This window comes from Neovison vison, chromosome 13, assembly GCF_020171115.1.
Source record: "Neovison vison isolate M4711 chromosome 13, ASM_NN_V1, whole genome shotgun sequence".
Classification (NCBI taxonomy): domain Eukaryota; kingdom Metazoa; phylum Chordata; class Mammalia; order Carnivora; family Mustelidae; genus Neogale; species Neogale vison.
Genome location: NC_058103.1, coordinates 48,532,287 through 48,554,946, shown reverse-complemented (window position 1 = coordinate 48,554,946; position 22,660 = coordinate 48,532,287). Strand labels below are relative to the sequence as shown.

The 22,660-nt window shown below is 37.4% G+C and overlaps 1 protein-coding gene across 2 annotated transcripts in view; it reads left to right on the top strand.

Moving 5' to 3' along the window:
- Positions 1-22,660, top strand: part of ATL1 (atlastin GTPase 1) — an 82,193-nt gene that overhangs the window by 9,799 nt on the left and 49,734 nt on the right. Inside the window, exon 2 of one of the 2 annotated variants that reach the window (XM_044229837.1) lies at positions 5,667-5,837. In XM_044229837.1, the coding sequence (XP_044085772.1) occupies positions 5,804-5,837 (34 nt within the window). In that variant the 5' untranslated portion in view covers positions 5,667-5,803. Of the gene's footprint in view, positions 1-5,641; positions 5,838-22,660 lie in introns of those variants that run through there. The other variant, XM_044229838.1, reaches the window with a different exon arrangement.

The following is a 22,660-nucleotide window of genomic DNA, read 5'->3' as shown; positions in this document are numbered from 1 at the left end:
TAGAGGTGATATGGGGCACTTCTGAGTTGTACCCTTAGAATGAATATACACCTTTCTTTCCTTCTATTTGACTGGAACAAGGATGCAAATGCCCAAACAGCCATCATGGATTATACCATGGAAGTCCAAGCTTAGGTTCCTTGATATTTCAAACCCACCATATGAGCCCTGGAAGGTTTGTGTTCAGATTATATCATGAGAGAGAAATGAATATCTGTCTTAAGCCACTGTAATTTTTTTTTTACAGCAGCCAAGTCTATCTCCTAATATGGTCAGTGATGATATTGAGCTGCTGAATTAATCACCACAGAACCAACCCATCTCCAAAAAAATTATGTGACAGTAAATGTCCTTCTGGGTTAAGCTATTTTGAGTTACAACCAAAAGCATTCCAACTGATCTAAATACTCTTCCCAGACTGCTAGTTATACAGGGAAGGAACAAGTTGTAGCATCAACTATAGAAAAACTTGTGATTGAGAGAGCCATTTTCTTTCTTAAGAAGGTTACATTTTATTTTATTATTATTTTTCTTTTTTTAATTGAAGCATTATAGCACATACTGTTATATTAGTTTCAGGTTTACAACAGTTCTATGTTCTACAACAGTTCAACAGTTCTATGCATTTCTCAATGCTCAACAAGTGAAGTATGCTTTTCATTCCCCTTATTTCACCTAACTCCCCCCAACCTCCCCTCTGGCAACCACCAGTTTTTCTAGGTATTTGACTCTGGTTTTTGTCTTTTTTGTTTGTTCATTTGTTTATTCTTAAATTCCACATATGAGTGAAATCATATGGTATTTGTATTTCTCTATTAGACTTACTTCACTTAGGATTATGCCCTATAAGTCCATCCACGTTGTTGCAAATGACAAGATCGAGAGAACCTTTTTAGGAGGGGGAAATGAGCATGGTGAAGGAACCAATTTGGGGGGAGCATTGAGAATATAGGAGGGAGGGAACAATTTATGAAGTGACATTCCAGTGGGGTCAGGATGAGAGGAGTCTTGAGTACTAAAGTACAAATACCTTTTCTTTCTTTCTTTCTTTTTTTAAAAAAGATTTTATTATTTGACAAAGAGAGAGATCAAAAGTAGGCAGAGAGGCAGGCAGAGACAGAGAGGGAATCAGGCTGTCTGCTGAGCAGAGAGCCCAATGTGGGGCTTGGTCCCAGGATCCTGAGATCATGACCTGAGCCGAAGGCAGAGGCTTAACCCACTGAGCCACCTAGGTGCCTCTCTCTCACTCTCTCTCTCTCTCTTTTTTTTTCTGATTTAAAATAAACTTGACCTTAACTTTTTAAAAGCAGCCTATTGCTATATAATTACCATGCCATATAATTAACCAATTTAAATTGTATAATTCAGTTATTTCTAGTGTATCTACAGAGTTGTACAGAACTGATTTCAAACATTTAAAAAATTTTAATCACCCCCAAAAGAAACCTGTACTCAATAGCAATCACTCTCCACTTTCTCCTCAACCTCTCTTCCACCCTCCCCAGCCCTGGGTAACCATTGATCTACTTTCTGTTTTTATAGATTTACCAATATTGTACCTTTCATATAAATGGAATCATGCAATACATGGTCTTTGTGATTAGCTTCTTTCAGTTAGTGTAATATTTTCAAGATTCGTGGTATAGCATATAGCAGTATTTCATTCCTTTTTATGGCCAAATAATATTCCATTGTATAGATATACAGTGTTTTGTTTAACCATTTATCAATTATTTGGCATTTAGGTTATTTCCACCTTTTGTCTCCTATGCAAAATACTATTATGAACATTCCTGTACACAAGTTTTCATATGACATACACATTGTTTTTATTTCTTTTGGGCATATATGAGTGGAATTGTTGCGCCATAGAATAACTCTATGGTTAACTTTTCAAGAAGCTGCCAGACTGCTTTCCAAAGTGGCTGTACCATTTTATATTCTCACTAGCAATGTATGATGTAGCAATTTCTCCACATCCTCACCAACATTTGTTATTGTCTTTTTCATCCTAGTAGGTAAGACGTAGTATTTCCCTGTGGGTTGTTTTTGTTGTTGTTGTTGTTTGTTTGTTTTAAGTATTCTCCACTACCACCATGGACCCCAGTGTGAGGCTTGAACTCATGACCCTGAGATCAAGACCTGAGCTGATATCAAAAGAGTTGGATGCTTAATGGACTATGCCACCCATGTGGCATAGTTCTTGTGGTTTTGATTTGCATTTCCCCTCCTTGTGGTTTTGATTTGCATTTCCCTTAGTGACTAAATATATTAATCATCTTTTCATGTGTTTATTGGCCATTTGTATGAATTCTATGAAGAAATGTGTATTTAATAGCTCCTCTGCCCATTGTTAAAAGTTGAGTTATTTGTATTTTTACTCTATCATACTTATACTTCAGATTGTGACTCAACACCACAGGGTTCATTCTATCCTCCCCCCTTTCCTTATTATAACCTTATTGATTTCAATTATTTATTTTGGAGGATGTGAAACATTATCATGGCTCTAAGAAACAGAGCTATATAAAAAAGTTATACTTAAGGAAGATCAATCTTCCTCACTGCTACTACCCATTACTCCCATTCTCCCATTACTTCCGCCCTATTCCCATCCATCTCCTGTAGGTAATTGATCTCATTAGCTTCTGTTTATTTTTCTTGTATTTCTTTTGCATAGATGGACAGATACCTTTGTTATTTCATATCCTTTTCTTTCTTACAGAATGGGTAAAGCATTTTTACTTTTCCTCCTTCCATTTAATAGTGTATTCTGGAAATCAGTCTGTATCCATTCATAGAGATCTTCTTTATTCTTTATTACAGCAGCATAGTATTTCATTGTATAGACATAATTAATATACTCAACCACTTTCCTACATATTGTTTGTAGTATTTTGCAATTACATAAGATGCTGTAATAAGTAACCCTGTATATATGTATTTTCATATGGTTAGAGGTATTTATTTGAAATAGATTAAACTTAAGGTTTTAAAAAATTATTTTTTTTAGAATAGGGGGAAGAGGCAGAGAGAGAATCTTTTTTTAAAATTAACATATAATGTATTATTTGCTTCAGAGATACAAGTCTGTGAATCATCAGTCTTACACAATTCACAGCACTCACCATAGCACATACCCTCCTCAATGTCCATAACCCAGCCACCTCATCCATCAGAGAGAGAGTCTTAAGCTCCAAACCTACATGGAGCCCAACACGGGGCTTGACCACATGACCTTGAGATCATGACCTGAGTTTAAAACAAGAGGCAGCTGATTAAGCAAGTGAGCCACCCAGGTGCCCCCCAAAATAAATATATTCTAACAATGTCTACTGTCAGAGTCTAGAAATAGCGAAACTTTTCCTAGCAATGAGCACAACTAGCACACAGATCTTGGTTTCTAAATTTCTTTTTTCACTGAAAGGAGCCAGAACTTCTTGGAGAAATTGGGTAATTCTAGTTCTGAGACAGGGAAAATACAAGGGAAACTTGAAAGATTTTCTCTTTTTTTTCTTTTCTTTATTTTTTTGGCACAGAGAGATCACAAGCAGGCAGAGAGGCAGGGATAGTGGGGGGGGAGGGGAAGCAGGCTCCCTGTTGAGCAGAGAGCCCAATGCGGGACTCGATTCCAGGACCCTGGGATCATGACCTGAGCCAAAGGCAGAGGCTTAACCCACTGAGCCACCCAGGCATCCTTGAAAGATTTTCTTATGCTAGAAAATAAGGAACTGATCAAACACACATAGGTGTTAACTGGAAAGGGTTCCCATTGGCCAAATTTAGGGCAATTTGAGGATTAGAAATAATAATGATGGTAAATAACACTATATATATATATATATATATTGCTTTAGATTTCATCAATCTATAGTGGTTCTCAGTGAAGACAGGAGAGGGAATGTCAGCTACTAACTGAAATGTAAAAGAATTATAATAATTTAATTACTTAAAAATGACCATTTAAAAATCACTAATATAAACTTGATTCAGGCGAAGGTATCAGTGGATACTAAAACCATTGGGTGAAGTTCTTGGCCAAGATAGTCACAATTTCAAATATTATCCCACAGATTACCTATTAATTACAAAGAAAAGAGGTTTTTTAAAATGTGTTTTTCGGTTAAGAATGTATATTATAAAGACCCGCATAGAGGAAAAAAGAAGAATATATTGAATTATACAATATGCATGTGTCTGTATCTGTGGAATCTGTTCTTTTTAATGTGATTCACTGAAAGGGATTATCCGGCTAGAGTGTGTGTTGAGAACTATAGTTAAGATATACAAGAAAAGCAGAACACACTTCTTTTTAGCCTATGAATTTGGTTTGTAGGTATAGGGTTGAGATAATTCCTGTCTTTCTATGTTTCATTAGTGTTTGGGGAACGCAACTCTACTGAAACTGTAATGTAAACTTGGTTTACAGTGCTCACAACTTTGGGGTCACTAGAACCATTAACTGAAACAGAGAATGCATAAGACTAGACAGTAGTGGGTGAGGTAGTTTGGTTTTTGACATGTTGATTTTGAAGTGTCAGTAGAAAAGCAAAGTGAAGATGACCCCAGGCAGTTATAAACTTGGTTCTAGTATGGTGATTTTCTCTCTTTAAGAGATCTTAAGGCTAGAAGCATAGATTCGGGAATTACCAGGATGGAAGTCTTGTCTGAAGCCATGATAGCAAATTACATTGAGTGAATATAGAGTGAAGAGTTCCTTATGATAAAGAATCAGCAGAGACCGAAGATTTGGTTACTAAGAGGCTAGCAATAATCTTATAGGCAAAACTGATGTGCAGAGTGTGGGCAACAACAAAATGCAGGAGAAAACTGTGTAAGGAATGGGATAATGGTACCCTGAGGGTCAAGCAGCATGAAAAGACTGTTTCTAGAATACTGAAAACTGAGTTTGCAGGCAGGAAGGAAGAAATCAGCAGAAAGGGGGAAATTGAGAACATTCTTTGAAGTGTTTATTGCCTTTTGCTTTCTATTCAAAATTGTCTGCAACCTTTGTGGCTGCCAAGGCTCACCTAAACTATGTAGTATGATTTTATTTAAAATATTTGGCAATATAAATCCAGAGTTTTTCTCTGCAAATCTAGTGGGAAGTTTTGCCCACTAGATATTGCGTTAGTTACATATTAATGATGAATCTTCAGCTTTCATTTATCTTGATCTTGATCTAAATTTTGCTGTCCTAATTTTAAAAAGCAGGCTTGTTAACTCTACAGGTACAAAAATGCATTGATAACCTCTTTACCAACCTGACCTTGCTTTTAAAATGGGGGGAAATGATGCCTGGTAGATAAATGGAGATAATTTTAATTTCTGTGGTTATATAAATGTTGCCTATTTGTACTAATGTGTAACTATTCTAGGAAACAGGTATTTGAACATTCAGAATAATGCAGTATATTGGTTTGTGTATTTCTGTGACTGCCGAATGCTGCTAAATTCTTTGAGAGTGTGTGTGAAGAGGTGCTATTTATTTGTACGTGTGTTTTCCATTGAAAATGTTGCAGTACATCGTCCGTCCCTGTCTTCCTGCTCTGGGGGTGGGCTGAGGTAGGGAGGGTGTGACGCTGATATTTGTGTGAACTCGGGCTTGTGATGCTGAGCTTGGTTCATCCGCTTTCTCCTCCCTTCTCCTCACTCCTTCCCACCAGCGCCACAGCAACATCCTCAGAATCTGAGCGAACTGCGCCCAGCGCGGGCACAGAACCTCCCACCGCCAGCAACCTGCGGCCCGGGAGAAGAGCCAGCGCCGTGACAGCGCCTCACCGCCACCAGTCCCCAGACCACCATGGCCAAGAACCGTAGGGACAGAAACAGTTGGGGTGAGTAGCATATGGTGACTTCTGCAGCCTGCATGGGGACTGGCCCTCTGCTTTCTGCTTCTGGGGACAAGCGGGCCAAGGGCTGATCGGCGCCAGAGACCAGGGCTGGGAAACGGGCCACAACCCGGCTGCTCCCTGTAGGGCGGGAGAAAGCATGGCCGAGTGATACCGGGGTAGTCGGAATCGCGCTGTTGGGGAGGGCTGCTGCTTCTCGCAGGCCGGAGCCCCGGCTTCTCCCGCACCCTCCTTCCCCAGTCCGCCTCCTCGCAGCATTTGGACAGCACCCGCCAGTAGCCTCGCGGGGACTCGTTGGTTCCGCTTTAACGATCGGTTGGCCGGAAGGCGATGAGAGCAGGCAAGGGCTGTTGTTACCCGGCCGAGAGGGTTGAGGGGCGAGGGGTTGAGGATCCCTAACCTCCACCCCCTTCCCCGGGAGCTGCGAGCCCTTCGGCCTGGCAGGGCGCGGGCTCCCGAGCCGGCGGCGTGCTGGAACAATGAGGCAGAGCGCGCCGGGCCCGGTGGGAGCGTTGCGGACCTGAGCAACCCAGGAGAAGGGGTGCCCGCTTGGGAGTACCCCAGCGCTGCAGTACTTGTTTTAATCTGGGGTTTGGGTGGGGAATGTGGGAGGAAGAGAAGCAAAGTTGTGGTTTCCAGCCGCGGCTCCACCGCACCTGGTACCCCATTCAGGCCAGCCCTAAGAGTGGCATTGTTCTTTGGTTTTACCTTTTGGAGATATTGGACTCATGATTCAGCACCAGGCCGAGGGGAGGGGAGAGGAGAGGCTTGGCCCAGTGGGTTCACGCCGCGAGTGGGTGGGCGGCGCTCACGCAGGCGGAGAAGAGAGAACGCAGTGATGCAGGAGAAATCACGGCCCCACCCGCTCTGCTGCTCCAGACTTGGTTCAGGACGGATAGTGTGGGCAGATTGGGCGTCTTTTTCTGCCTTAAGCTCCCGTTTTCTTCCAGTCACAGTACTAGCCCCACTACCATCTTAGGAACGAAAGCCTTTCAGGGCATTTTATTATCTGAACCAGAGCAGATCTTAGGTCACTATTCCTTGGTGGGTATTTTGCAAAGTTTACATCCACTAGGAGTTTGGAGCTCCTTGATTGTCTTCTTTGTCTCAGTGAGATCTCTTCTTTCTTTGGTCCTTCAGACCAAAAGGTATAAATTTAAATTTTAATTGGTTGGTTTTGCCTGACTTTTATCAAAAGACCCTATCTCTCGTTTCCTCTCTGATTGGTCATAGGACCAACTTTACTCCCATTAGACAAGGTTTACATTTGAGAGATTATCCAAGATTTGTGGTAGGGGGGGGTGGGGGTGTGGGGGTGTGGGGAGGGGAGTTGGCCAAGGAGGTCTGTCTTTAGCTGTCTGAATTTAAGTGAAGGCGGTTCCATTTTCTGAGATTACTAAACCCCAGTTTTACTAAGTGTGACTATTGCAGTAACACTGTTTTCTTTGCTTCTTATGAAATTATGAGTAAGCTTTCTCAGTGTCCTCCTACCACCATCCTTTTCCTTGGCCTCCAGAGTAGGAATTTCTTGAACACTTACAGTTCAGGTGTGTATGTTCAAGTCAGTTTTGGTCTTGATCTCTGTGCATTGTTGACTCAGACCTGTTAAAAGACACGCATGTGTAAATTTATTCTAAGGATTAAAATTTTTCTCCTTAGTGAAGCTTTGGGTCAGTATTCTTCAGTATTTCTTTGGGTACAGATTTCTTATATAGTGGAGGTTTTTTCTATCTCGGGGATATGGTTCTCAAATGGGATTTGCATAAAAATCACATTGGGGACTTTTTAGAAATGCATATTCCCACATCTTCCAGCTAGGGCTTTTTTCACCCTTTCTTTCTTATTTAAATTATTTTTATTTTATTTATTTTTAAGTTTTAAAAGTTTTTATTTTAATTCCAGTTAGTATAATATTAGTTTCAGGTGTACAATGTAGTGATTCAACACTTCCATACAATACTGGGGTGCTCATCATGAGAAGTGCGCTCCTTAGTTCCCATCACCTGTTCAACCACCCCCCCACCCCCGGAACCATCAATTTGTTCTCTATAGTTAAGAGTCTGTTTCTTGGTTTCTCTTTTTTCCCTTTGTTCATTTGTTTTGTTTCTTAAATTCCACATATGAATGAAATCATAGGGTCTTTGTCTTTCTCTGGTTTATTTTGCCTAGTGTAATACACTCAAGATCCATCCATGTCACCGCAAGTCAATCAGAGATTTTCAATCATTAGGTCTGAAATAGGGTCTAGGACTCTGTCTTTTAATTAGCATTTTAGGTGATTGATAAGCACTGGATTATTTCTATTTAATGGGAACATGTCCCAGACAGTTTACCCAGAAGTCATCAAGAGTTTCAACTTAAGTGGTAAATTAGGAAAAGAAATACTAAAGTCACTATGTGTTCACTGGACATTTTCACAGAAAAGAAATATTGAAATTGTGGAGTCTTGATGCTCTATGAAAATGCTTTACTACTCAGATTTTTCTTTGCTCTAAAGTATGAGACATAAATACATAAATGACTTAGAAAAATGGAGCATATAGAATAGAAAATAGAGGTTTCTGATGAAGATGTTAGCAGTGTCTGTCCTGATTCCCTTTCACTACTAGCACCTAGTGCAATGTCTACCACATAGTGGGCATTTAATGATAACAATAATAGCTAATGTCATTGAGCTAATATTATATGAAGTAGGTATTATAATCCTCAGTTTATATATCAAAGCAAAATGCTAGAGCCAGGATTCCAACTCTGACAGTTTGACTTCAGACTCTTGTGTCTTCACCACTATGCTATACTGCCTCTTTACTGAATGTTAATACCTTCTGCACTGTATAGAACTGCAGTTTTCAAGGCACAGCTACCTGCATAATTGTATTTGATCTGTAGCTTCTTCAGTTGGCTGGACATAGTCTTTTGCAAATTAAAAACAAACAAACAAACTGAATCTCAGGTGAAATAACTTGGCAAAAATCATATATTTAGTAAGTTAGAGGACTGAAATTAGAATGTAGGGTTATCTTCTGATTTATTTCCTATAACGTAATACTGTGGAATTAAAAAAAAGATTTTATTTATTTGAGAGAAAGAGCATGCACAAGCAGTGGGAAGGGCAGAGGGAAAAGCAGACTCCCTGCTGAGCAGGGAGCCTGAAGTGGGGCTCTATTCTAGAACCCTGAGGCTCAATCCTAGGACCCTGATATCAGGACCTAAGCTGAAGACAGACACTTAACAGACTGAGGCACCCAGGTGCCTCAGTACTGTGGAACGTTTTGTAAGATAATGGGCCATGCTGTGAGGGTAAGAGAAAAACAGGCTCCTGTAGAAGCCAGAAGTCTATGATGAGAAAAACTCAGGTGATAGCTTGTAAAAAAACAAAAACAACAACAACAACAAAAAACAGTGAACTAACCTTGTCATCCAGCTAAAAACTTTTTAGACAAGTTAGAGTGCAGTGGGTAGAGGTCAAAGGTAGACTATTCAGAATTGGAAAATATGATGATTTCCAAGAAAAGGGTGAGAGAGATTTACAAAATCTGTGCAGGAAACATAAAATTCAGATAAGAATTCTGTAGAACCATATCACAGCTAGTGTTTTTATTTGGGTAGTCAGAGACCTGTTAGGTTCTAATAGGGCCATGGAAACTACAAACCAGAAAATCATCTCTACTAACACCCAGAATTGGGGGTGGTGGTTGAGGATCATATCCAGAGAATACAACTGAGAAGCTGGTCTGTGAGTAGAATTGAGAATCCCAACACCTGTACCTAAGTCTGCACTGAATCAGAAGTTTATTTTTGTATATATTTTTAAGATTTTATTTATTTATTTATTTGAGAGCAAAAAATTGAGCGAAGGAGAGCATGAGTGGGGGGTAGCAGCAGAGGGAGAGAGAAGCAGGCTCCCCACAGCAGGGATGCCAATGCAGGACTCTGATCCCAGGACCCTGCGATCATGACCTAAGCCATGACCTGAGCCAAAGGCAGCTGAGCCACTCAGGCACCCCTGAACCAGAAGTTTAAATACATTTAAGCAGGGGCGCCTGGGTGGCTCAGTGGGTTAAGCCACTGCCTTCAGCTCAAGTCATGATCTCAGGGTCCTGGGATCGAGCCCTGCATCAGGCTCTCTGCTCAGCAGGGAGCCTGCTTCCTCCTCTCTCTCTGCCTGCCTCTCTGCCTACTTGTGATCTCTGTCAAATAAATAAATAAAATCTTTTAAAAAATAAATAAATTTAAGCATTTGAAAGTCCATTCTTCAGAGGTAGACGTTATTATTCACATTTTAATATATAAAGGAGTTCAAGGCTCAGAGCATGAGGATATGTGCCAGAGGCCGCATAATTTATATAAATTATAAGATCCAAGATTCAAATTTAGGGTTGTTTGCTTCCCTAGTCCATGTGATGAAGACAAGGAACTAAAACAATGTGCCAGAAAGGTCTCGCGGAAAGCCTATTTACGCTTAAGCTGGTATAAGAAATCAATGCTCCATAAACTTGATCACTTTGGACTAGAAAAGAAGGCAAAGAATGTACTAGTGTGAAAAACAAAGGATTCAGATGACTATCAGAGGCAGTAGCCCAGAAAGCAGTCTTTCATTGTTGGGCTTAGAGTTCAAGTACAAACTCTAGAAAGGGAACAGAAATGTATCCTTTTTAATTTCTTTTTGTTAATTACAACTGCTTAAAACTTGGGAGTCCATTCATGGGAATTTGGGTTTTCTACAGTGTAACAGAAACTCTCAGTGCAATGTTCCTTTTGAAAAATAAAATCTGTTTATGTCAGCTTCTAATGCCCTTATTAAAAAAAAAAAAACTATCTTAGCTTAAGTAAACGTAGAGAGTGTCAATTTGTTGAAAAGGCATTTGTCAAAATACCAATTTTTAGATTTCTGTTTTTGTTTTTTTGAGGTAAGATTAAAAGTGATCTTGAATACAGAATAATTACTTCCTGCTCTTTCTTTTCCAGTTGTCTATATTCTATTTGTTTTGAAAGGAGACCATTTGTCCCTTTTTACTTGCCTCATTCTGTATGTATCTATTCCTCCTAAAGCAAAATAAAATTTTTACTGAGTCATACATGTACTTTCCCTACAGACGCTCCCCTCCGATTTCACTAATTTAATTTACCTTCCTTACATCTTTTTTCAAATATATTCTTCCTATACATAAATATTTTTAATACTTTGTATCTTCTTATACCTTGTCTTGATGACTCCTGGGTTATATCTTTGCTCTGTTTCAAGCTCTGCTGCCTTTATTATCTGTAGAACCGGTAACTAGACATGGGTAACTAGACTCTAAATAGAACCTATGCTCATCAGGAAAATGATCTACTGTGAGATAAATTTAGTCATTAAAAAATAGTTGGGATGTTTTTTAATTTAGAGGCTCTTCCTCTTTTTCTATATAAAGTTTTGTGAAAAATATCTTTGTACAAATGAACATATATAACATAGATGTTCACTTTTGAGGAGAATGGTAATGAGAATCTGCATTCCCCCTCCCAAGTGAAGAAATAAAACTTTATCAGTATTTGACACTGCCTATGTGTCCTTCCTTAATGGCATCCTCTCCTTACTCCCCTCCCAAAGATAAACACTTTCACAAATTTGGTGTTTCTCATTTCCTGATCATTTTTGTATACATTTAAAATGATCAGGAATGGGGCGCCTGGGTGGCTCAGTGGCTTAAGCCTCTGCCTTCGGCTCGGGTCATGATCTCAGGGTCCTGGGATCAAGCCCTGCGTCGGGCTCTCTGCTCAGCGGTGAGCCTGCTTCCCCCTCTCTCTGCCTGCCTCTCTGCCTACTTGTGATCTCTCTCTCTCTGCCAAATAAATAAATAAAATCTTTTTAAAAAATGATCAGGAATGAGAAATATACATATATATATATAATGTATATATATAAATATATATGTATATATAAAAATATACATTTTATCATATCTATTATAATGGATGTGAAAATGGTATCTCATTGTGTTTTTTTCTATGTACCTTTTAGTTTTTTGTCCCTCATTTCCTGGTTACTGTCCTTATGTGTTTAGTTGACTTTTCTGTCCTGTAATATTTTAATTCCCTTACCAATTATTGCTTGTTTATAGTATGTGCTATGGTCTGAATATTGGTACCCTCCAAAATTCATATGCTGAAATCCTAATATCCTGTGTGATAGTATTAGGAAGTGGGGTCATTGGAGGATGGCTTAGGTCATGAGAATGGAACCCTCTGAATAAGATGAATGGGATTAACCACACTCTCTTAGAAGAGGCTCCAGAGTTCCCTAGGTCCTTCTACCATGACAAGGTACAGTGAGAAGTCTACGACTTGGAGGAAGGCCCTCACCTGACTGTGCTGGCATCCTGATCTTGGCCTTCTAGTCTCCAGAACCGAGAACTGAATTTCATTGTTTCTAAACTACCCAGTCCAAGGGCGCCTGGGTGGCTCAGTCAGTTAAGGTACTACCTTATGTTAGGTCATGATCTGGGGATGGAGCTCAGTGCAGCGTCTGCTTCTCCCTCTCCCTCTGCTCCTCCCCCTGCTCATGCTCTCTCTCTTTCTCAAATGAGTAAAATCTTAAAAACAACAACACTTATAAACTACCCAGTGGTGTTTTGTTATAGCAGCCTGAACCAAGGCATTCTGGAACTATTTTCTTTGTGGTTACCATAAGGATTATATTTAATATCCTAAACTATAGCTCTCTAATTTGAAATTATATCAGTTTAACTTCAATAACATACAAAAATTCTGGTCCTTTATAGCTCCATTTGCACCCCATTTACTTACTGATGTCACACAGTTACATCTGTATACATTATGTGTACAAAAACAAAAACTAGTAGTTTTTTTAAAAAATGCCTTAGTCCCCAAAGAAGACCTACAGATGGCCACAGACACATGAAGAGATGCTCAGCATCTCTAGTCATTAGGAAATGCATATCAAAATGACAATGACATACCACCTTACACTTGTCAGAAGGGTAGAATAAAAAAGACAAGAAATAACAAGTGCTGGCAAAAATGTAGTGAGAAAAGAACCCTCACACATAGTTGGTAGGACTCTAAATTGGTGCAGCCACTATCGAAAACAGTATGGAGTTTCCTCAAAAAATTAAACATAGAAATACAGTATGATCCAGTAATTCCACTACTGGATATTTACCCAAAGAAAATGAAAAAACTAACTCCATATGTATGGTGTGTTGTGTAATAACATCCCACACACTGGAATATTATTTAGCCATAAAAAGATGGGATCTTACCATTTGGACAACATAAAGGGACCTAGAAGGTGTTATGCTAAATGAAATAAGTCAGACAGAAAGACAAATGCCATATAATTTCACTATATGTGGAATCCAAAAACAAAACAAGCAAATAAACAAGAAGCTGAACCAGTTCTATAAATATAGAGAACAAGCTGATGGTTACCAGAGGGAAAGAGGGTAGGGAAGATGAGCAAAATGGGTAAAGGGGTGGGAGTGATACAGGCTTCCAGTTATGGAACGAATAAGTCATAGGGATAAAAAAGGTACAGCATAGGGAATATAATCGATGGTATTCTAATAGTGTTGTATAGTGACTGATAGTAGGTACACTCGGGGTAAACATAGCCTAATGTATACACTTGTGGAATCATTATATTGTATACCTGAAACTAATGTAACATTGTGTATCAATTATCCTTCAATAAAAAAGTATTAGTTCCTTAAGTTTTAAGAAAACAAAATGTGAAGCTACAAACAAAAGTTGTAACACTAGTTTTTAGACTAATAATTGGGTTTTTTTGGTAATATATTTTTCTTTTAAATCATGTAGAAAATAAAGGAGTTATGAAATGTTCAAATAATACTAGCTTCCATAATTGCCCATGTGTTTACTGAGATTTTTATTTCTTCAGATGGTTTCGAGTTACTGTCCAGTGGGCTTTCATTTCAACCTATAGGACTCCCTTTAACATTTCTTGCAGGGCAAGTGTAGCAGTAACAGACTTCCTCAGCTTTTGTTTATTTGAGAATGCCTTAATATCTCTCTCACTTTTGAAAGACAGTTTTGTCAAGCAGAAGATTCTTTGTTGACAGTTTTTTTAAAAAAGCACTTTGAATATATCAGCCCACTTACTGTATTCTGGACTCTAAAGTTTCTTATGAGAAATCTGCTGATATCCTTGAACATTCTTTGCATGTGATGTCAGTTGCTTCCAAACTTCTGTCTTTGTCTTTACCTTTCAACAGTTTGGTTATAATGTGTCTCAGTGTGGGTCTCTAAGGTTATCCTGCTGGAGTTAGTTGAGACTTAGATGTTTGCACTCATGTCTCTTATCAAGTTTGGGAAATTTAGGGCATTGTTTCTTCGAAAAATCTCTTTACCCCTTTCTCTCTCTTCTCCTTCTGGTACTCTTACAATTTCGTATGTTGCTTTGCTAGATGGTGTCCCACAGGTCCCTTAGACTCTGTTCACTTTCCTTCAGACTTCTTTCTTTTCTGCAGCTCTGATAATTTTGATTGCCCTATCACCAGCTGCTGATTGTTTTCCTCTGTCTTCTCAAATATTGCTATGAATGTCTCTTGTGCGCTTTTCAATTTAGTTACTGTACTTTTTAGTTCTAGAATTTCTTTTTACTTTCTTTTAGGTCTCATATTTCGTTATCAATATTTCCATTTTGTTCAGTCATTGTTTTCTTGTCTTTCTCTGCATTTTCCTTTAGTTCTCTGAGCATCTTTAAGACAGTCACTTTAGTAAGGTGTTTGTCTAGTAGGCTTACCATCTGGTCTTTCTTTGGGACAGTTTCCTATTTCTTTGTATGCCTTGTGATTTGTGTTATTGGAGACTGGATATTTGAATTTAATAATGAAATAAGAAATAAGAAAGTCAGATTCTCCCTTCCCCGGGGTTTTCTGGGTTTGGAGTTTTTTGGGTTTTTGTTTGTTTGTTTTAATATTTATAGGATGCTTTATACTGAGGATCAGCCTGAGGTGTAAACTTAAAATCTTCTCAGGTCTTTTTTTGGCCTGGGCCTTTCCCTGGGCATGTGTGGTGAGTTTCTGATTTTCCCTGTATATGTAGTTGCTTCCGAATACCCTACTCTTTAATGTCTGACTCCCAAAAGAGGAAAAAGTGAAAACTGAAGAAGGGGGGAAAGTACTAGCCCTTTAAATTTCCCAGAAGTAACTTCACTAGAAGAAAGGAGCAGTCAACAATGGGGGAAAAATACAACTGTCCACCTCTATGTCTGCACCTTTGTGATAAGAAGCTGTAATCAGCGATAGGAACACAGATTCCCCAATTTTTAGAGGAAAAGGTCCTCATTGCATACCCTGACTTCTGCCAGTTGTGTGTAAGCTGCTGTGGCAACACATGCCTAACTGACTGCCACACAGCTGGGGATGGAGGATCAGTACCTGCTGCTGACTTCAGAGTTGGAATTAACTTAAATTAAATGCATTTTTTATCATTCAAGCCTTCCCCTGGAAGTTGTAAGACTTCAATAAATTCCAGAGTTCTGGTAGTTATATCAGATAGAATCTGCCAGTGTAAATATTTTCCTGGTGCTTCCTACTCTGCAGTCTTCCCAACTTCATTTTAAGCTCTGGAACCATTTGAATTTTATTTTTATGGATAGGGTGGTGTAGAGTCTCTTTGATTTTTTTCCTTATGGATAACCTAAGGTCCCAGGCCCATTATGGAATAATCCAATTGATAATCCACCCTCTCCCCCCGTTGATCTCCAAACTGTATTGTCAGATATTCCTGGATATGAGTGGGTCAGCTTCTGTGCTTCTTATTATGCTGCAGTGTGATTTGTCTGTCTATCTCTGTGTCAATAGCACACGATTTTAGTTACAGTAGTTTCATAGTCTCTTTATATATGGTACAACAGATTGTTTCATTGTGATCTTATTTAAGGATGCTTTGAACTATTCTTTATTCTTGGCTTTTTGCTTTTGTGTAAAATTTTAGAATCAGGTTTTCAAGTTCTTTGGAAAGCCCCATTGAGGGTTTTTTTTTTTTTTAAATTAAAATTGTATTCAGTTAAGGGGCACCTGGGTGGCTTATTCTCTTAAGTGCCTGACTTCGATTCAGGTTGTGGTCTCAGGGTCTTGGGATCAGGCCCTGTGTTGGGCTCCACAATCAGCTGGGAGTCTGCTTAGGATTCTCTCTCCCTCTCTCAAATAAATAAAATCTTAAAAAATGTATTTAGTTTGTTGATTAATTTGATTAGAATCAATATTTTTAATATGCTGATATTCCTATTCATGTACCTGGTATATTCCTTCATTTATTTAGAATTTGCTTCTTGATGTCTTTCAGTAGTTTAAAAACATTCCTTGGGGTGCCTGGGTGGCTCAGTTGGTTAAGTGTCTGCCTTCGGCTAAGGTCATGATCCCAGGGTCCTGGGATTGAGTCCGAGAATGGGCTCCCAGCTCAGCAGGGAGTCTACTTCTCCCTCAACCCTTCCCCTCTACTTGTGATCTCTTTCACTTTCTCTCACTTAAATAAACAAAATCTTAAAAAATTAAAAAAATAAATAAGTAAATAAAAATGAGTAGATGAATATCTTCCTTGAAGGACTGTCCTTTGTTAGATTTATTCTTATGTTCCTTATTTTTTGTTGCTATGGTTTTTTTCCATGTTATATTTTTTATTGGCTATTAATAGCACCTAAAAATCCAGTTGAATTTTACATATTTACCTTGTATCTAGCAACCCTATAAAACTCTCTTATTAATTCTAATAAACTGCCTTTTGAATCTATAGAATTTTCTACACAAGGAAGCATATCACCTGCAATAATGACAGCTTTATTCATTCCTTTTTAATCTTTGTCTTTTAAGTCTTTTTCTTACCTTAGATTAAAAATGTTCTCTTTTATTCCTAAATAAAAGTCTTTTTAAAAGTCATCACTGGACTGCGGTAAGTGCTATGAAATATGTAAGCCTGATGATTCACAGGCTTGTGCCCCTGGGGCAAATAATATACTATATGTAAAATTTTTTTAAAAAGTCATCAGTGGATATGGAATTATAATGAATACTTTTTCTGTATTTATTGAAATAATCATTCATTTGGTTCTTTTTAAATTTGTACATATGTTTAATTACATTAAAATATCTTCTTTGTTGAGATGCCTGCATGGCTCAGTAGGTTGAGTGTCTGCCTTCACCTCAGGTCATGATCCTGGGGTCCTGGGATCGAGCCCAGTGTCAGGCTCCCTACTCAGTGGGGAGTCTGCATCTCCCTTTCCCCTTTGCTTGTTCTTTTTCTCTCAAATAAATAAATAAGATCTTTTAAGTAAAATAAAATACCTTCTATGTTGAAGTAATCTTGCTTTCCTGGGATAAGTCCAGGAAGGAATATGTAAGATTAGACTGATCCAGTTTGGGAAAAGGAGTCTTTTAAACTATCTGAAACTGCTGTTTTCTTTATAGTAAGATTTTGAACTATTGATTCAACTTCAATATTGGTTTTGGAACAATTAAATCTTTCTATTTCCTCTTGAGTCAGTTTTAGTAATTTCTATTTTTCTTGGAATCTGTCCATTTCATCAACTTGGCATGAGGTTGTTCTTAATTTTTTGTTGTTTTCTCTACTTAATTTTGTGTTTTCCTTGTTATATTTTATTGTTTAATCCCTCTTTTTTCTTTCTTTTATATTTTATTTAATCACTATTATTTCCTTTTTGTATTCTTTTTGGTTTCATTCTTTTTTTTTTTTTTGTAAGATTTTATTTATATTTGGCAGACAGAAATCACAAGTAGACAGAGAGGCAGGCAGAGTGGGGGTAGGAAGCAGGCTCCCTGCTGAGCAGAGAGCTGGATGCAGGACTCCATCCCAGGACCCTGGGACCATGACCTGAGCTGAAGGCAGAGGCTTTAACCCAGTGAGCCACCCAGGCATCCTCTTTGGTTTCATTCTATGTTCTCTTTTTAATTTAAAAAGCTGGGTACTGAGCTGATTAATTTTCAGCTTGTCTTCTTTTTCTGGTATATGTATTTAGTTAGGGTAGGTTTTCTCTAAATACCAATATTGCTGTATCTTATATATGTTGATATGTAGTAGATTATTTCTCATTTAGTTTCAAATATTTTAAATGTCTACAGTGGTTTGTTCCTTTATTCATGAATATATAGAAAGTACAGATTTTTCAGAGTGTCTGGCTGGCTCAGTCGGTGGACCATGCATCTCTTGATTTCAGGGTCATGAGTTCAAGCCCCACACTGGGTGTAGAGATTACTTAAAAATAAAATATTTTTAAAAAAGTATCAATTTTTCTAAATTTTTGCTACTGGTTTCATACTTAATCTTTCTCTAGTCAATATTGTATAGCAGATCACATTCTATGGTCATAAAAATGGTCCATATCTATACTATCCAATATGGTAGCCACTAGCTGTATATGTTTTTGAGCAACTGAAGTATGGCTAATGAGGATGAGGACCAAATACTTACTTTTATTTAATTTTAATTAATTTAATTTAGATAGCCACATGCAGTTAGTTGCTACAATATTGGGTGGTTCATGTTTATAGAATACCCATGCTGTGCACCCATGCTGTGAACTTTGTTGAAGCTTATTTATTTATTTATTATAAATATATATATATATATTATTTATTATTATTATTTAGTTAGTACATGTTAGTATAAATATTCCACAAAAGCCTGAAAAGCATTGTATACTTTCTACTTTTTGATACAGTATGCTATACACATTTGCTGGCTCAAGCTATTTTGTTTAGAAAAAGAATGAATAATGAATGGGTTTATTTTAAAGATGAATAAATTAATATAAAGTACTTAAAGATTATACTTGCTGTCAAGTTGCTTTTTAAATTTTAATTCCACTATTGTTGACATAGTGTTATATTAGTTCCAGGTGTACAAAGTAGTGATTCAGCAATTCTCTATAGCTCAAGCTTACTAAATGCACTGTTCATGTCTTTCATACTCTTATTTCTGTACTGTTTTGTCTACCAGATACTGATATCTGATACATACTTTAAAATTCGGAAGAGATTTTAAAAGATGATAGTGGATTTGTCAATTTAACCTTGATCTTCTATCAAGCTCATATTAACTTCTGAGCCATATTATTTATTAGATACACACAAATGTGAACTTGTTATATTTTCTTGATGAATTGAGCATTTTATTTCTATGTAGTGAGCCTCTGTATCTGGAGTAACATTTTTTGTCCCAAAGTCTATTTTGTTTGATACTAATATAGATGCTTCATATTTCTTTCTTTTTTTTTTTTTTAAGATTCCTTATTTATTCATTTGAGAGAGACTGTGTGTGTGAGAGCGTAGGCAAGGGGAAGAGTCAAAGGGAGAGGGAGAAGCAGGCTCCCTGCTCAGCAGGGTGCCTAACACGGGCTCAATTCCAGGACCTGAGGATCATAACCTGAATTGAAGGTAGATGCTTAACTGACTAAGCCACCCAGGCGCCCCTAAATGCTTCATATTTCTTTTGCTGATTTAGTTTGTGGGCCTACTGAGCAAAAGTGGCTGGAGCCGGAGGCTAACTGATATCCACAAAATGAGTCATCTTATCCATCTGATATTTTAGTGCTTCCTCTGCAGTGAATGCCCTCTGGTGAATATTCAAATGAGACTGAATATGCTTATACTCTATGCCCATTCCAGAGGTCTAGACTCATACTTCTTTAAAGTCCATGACCTGCTAGACAATATGTTAGCCACTGTCCATGAATTTGTAAGATTCCATACTTCTGGCCTGTGCTGCAAGCCTCATGGGTGCTATCTGCCCTTATATCTATCTGTTCTATTAGAAGACAATAGAAGTTTATTTCCTGTCTCTTCCAGAGCTCATGAGTGCCTTTTGTGGACAAAATCTAAATCAGAACTCTGCTAAGAAGGGATTATAAGAATTGAAGTTCTATAGTTCTCACACTTCCAGTCTGTGCAATATGGAGAAGAGATTAGAATAGTAGAGATAGACCTGAGCATGACAATGTTCAGCAGAAAGGGCAACCAGCAGTTTCCAAATAGCTGACTCAAAGATGATTAAAGGATTTGCTTAGAAACCAAATACTTCTAAAATTGACTTTTTTCAGTGACTATAAATGCATTTGTATTTGTTTGTTTTCCTTAATGGGAATGATACTTCCCATCTGCTTTTTTCTTAAAATATGTCAGCATGTTTTCTTACATTCTTATGATTAGATTTTTTTCTATAACGTGATTTCATGTGGCTCCATATTTTGCATGATGTAGCTGTGACATAATTTATTTACAGTATCATACAGCTAGGCATTTAGATTGTTTGCAGTTTGTCACCATATAAATAATATTATAATGAACCTGTTTGCAGACAAATCCATATGCACAGTCCCAGTAATTTCCTTAGGATAAATTCCTGGAAATGGAATTGTTTTATTAAAGGGTATATTTATTTTTAAATGATTTGAATGTTTCCAACTCTAAGTATACAGTTTGTCTTTGAACAGTATACAGTTTGTCTTTCAACAACATAAGTTTGAAATGTGTTAGTAACACATATATGCAGATTTTTTTCTTTTTAAAGATTCATCTATTAGTGTGTGTATGTATACGTTGGGGGAGGGGTAGGGAGAGAGGGAGAGAATCTTAAGTAGACTCTAGCAGGGCTCAGTCCCACAATCCTGAGATCATGATTTGAGCCAAACTCAAGAGTCAGATGCTTAATTGACTGAGTCCCCCAGGCACCCCAAAGTTTTTGTTTTTGTTTTTAGTAATAGCACTGTAAATGTATTTTCTCTTCCTTCTGATTTTCTTAATTACGTTATCTTTTCTCTATCTAACTTTATTGTAGGAATACAGTATATAATACTTAAGGCATAGAAAATATGTTAATCAACCGCTGTTATTATTGGTAAGGCTTCTGGCCAATGGTAGGCTATAGTAGTTAATTTTTTGGAGAGTCAAAAGCTTTATGTGGATTTTTGGCATCCCTAATCCCCCATGTTGTTCAAGGGCCAAATATATATATTTTTTAACCTTTGCAAGTTTTGATAGCTAAAAAGTTTATCTCCTTTAATTAGCATTTCTCCAGTTACTAGTAAGACTGAAAGTTTCCCTCTGTGTCTATTAACCATTAGTATTTCTTCATTTTATTAGTTATATATCTCTCTGTTTAGGCCTTTCACGTATACATGAACATATATGAAATGTATCTATGTGTATGTGTATATACACACACACACGAGATTTAATTTTTGCTATGTACATATATGTATATACACACAGTGCCCTAATCATGATGGCATTGTTCTTCTAGAGGCACCCATTGAATAGTTTATGCAGTGCTTTTGTATTTAATATAAATAAACAGCCTGTTAAATGACTCACTTATTCCTTCCAAGACTCTGAAGTTATAGGACCTGCATTATTCCTTATAATCCTTTTCCTCAATGTATTGCTAACAGCAGAACAATCAGAGTCTGCATAGTAGTGTTCTGAAGTCTGATCTGTGTGTTCATCTCATTGTAGCTCAGATCTCTGTTCTTGCTCAAATACTCTGAAGGTAGTTATTTTTATGAGTTAATATTTGGTTTGTTTCCTTAACTCATTTTATCCCTTTCTGTATAAATCCTTATGTTGGAAGTCATTCTCAGTTATTCAGACAAATGTTTTCAGTCATCCTTCAAGTTTGTTTGTTTAAAAATAATAGTTTAAGAAAATATAACGTATCATTTTAATTTCAGTTGCCAGGAAACAGTTTCCTAGGTGCCATGTCTTTTCTCTATAATGGCTCAAATGTACTCATAGTTCATCATCTCGTGAGGCTTAATTTTTGTTGGAAAGAGGAAGTATGAATTTTTTCAAAGTTTACAATTAAGAAAATTAGAAATACATATCCATTGCATTTCTAGTATATTAAAATGAGTCTTCTCCATATTTAAAATTTTTGAAGATTGGCTTTCAATATATATAAATTCATAGCTGGGTGACCAGCTTCCAGTGATGTAGAATACCAGATAGAATGGATAAGTTCCCGAAGCCCTTTTACTGAATATAAGATCCAGTGTATAAAAAGGTGAAACAATATTGTTTTTTGGTTCTCTCCTTGTGAGCCATACACTGTGGATTGCTTGTGAGCATCCATAGTGAAATGCTAATTCCTATCTGGTTTGCATCTAACCTGTTTTCTGCTTCTTCCCCTTTTAAAAATGTGCATAGTGTTCAGGGAGTTGAAAATAAGTTTAGTTTAGCAAAACATACATAAGAAGGTAGAAATCTGGTGCTAATCTTAGCATTCTAATGCATGCTAAACCTGGCATGCATTTAAGGATTTTTGGAATATTTTATAACAAAGATAATGCTAATTGCTTAGTTGAAATATAGTTATGAACAATGAGTCAAGCGCGTAAGATTTGTTCTTAATAATACTATGCATCTCAAAACTTTTTCAGTTATTTTATATTAAATTAGTGTAAATATTCGGTACCTACTGTGTGTGCTTCTTATAAGTGTTTTCAGGAATTATAAATATGAGTAAGACAATCTCTGTTCTCTAGATATTTTTAGTCTGTGTTTTCAATTTGACCTTTTTTTTTGTAGAAACTGAACTTTTTCTAAATAGTTTAACAGTTTTATTGAGATATAATTATATACTATACAGTTGACCCATTTAAAATGTACAGTTCAGAGGCTTTTAGGGTATTTAGAGTTGTGCATTCATCCCCCAGTTTTAGAACATTTCATTAGCCCCAAAAAGAAAATGTGCACCTCTTAGACACCACCTCCCAAACCCCTCCAACCCTCCAGTCCTAGGCAACCACTCATCTACTTTCTGTTTCTATG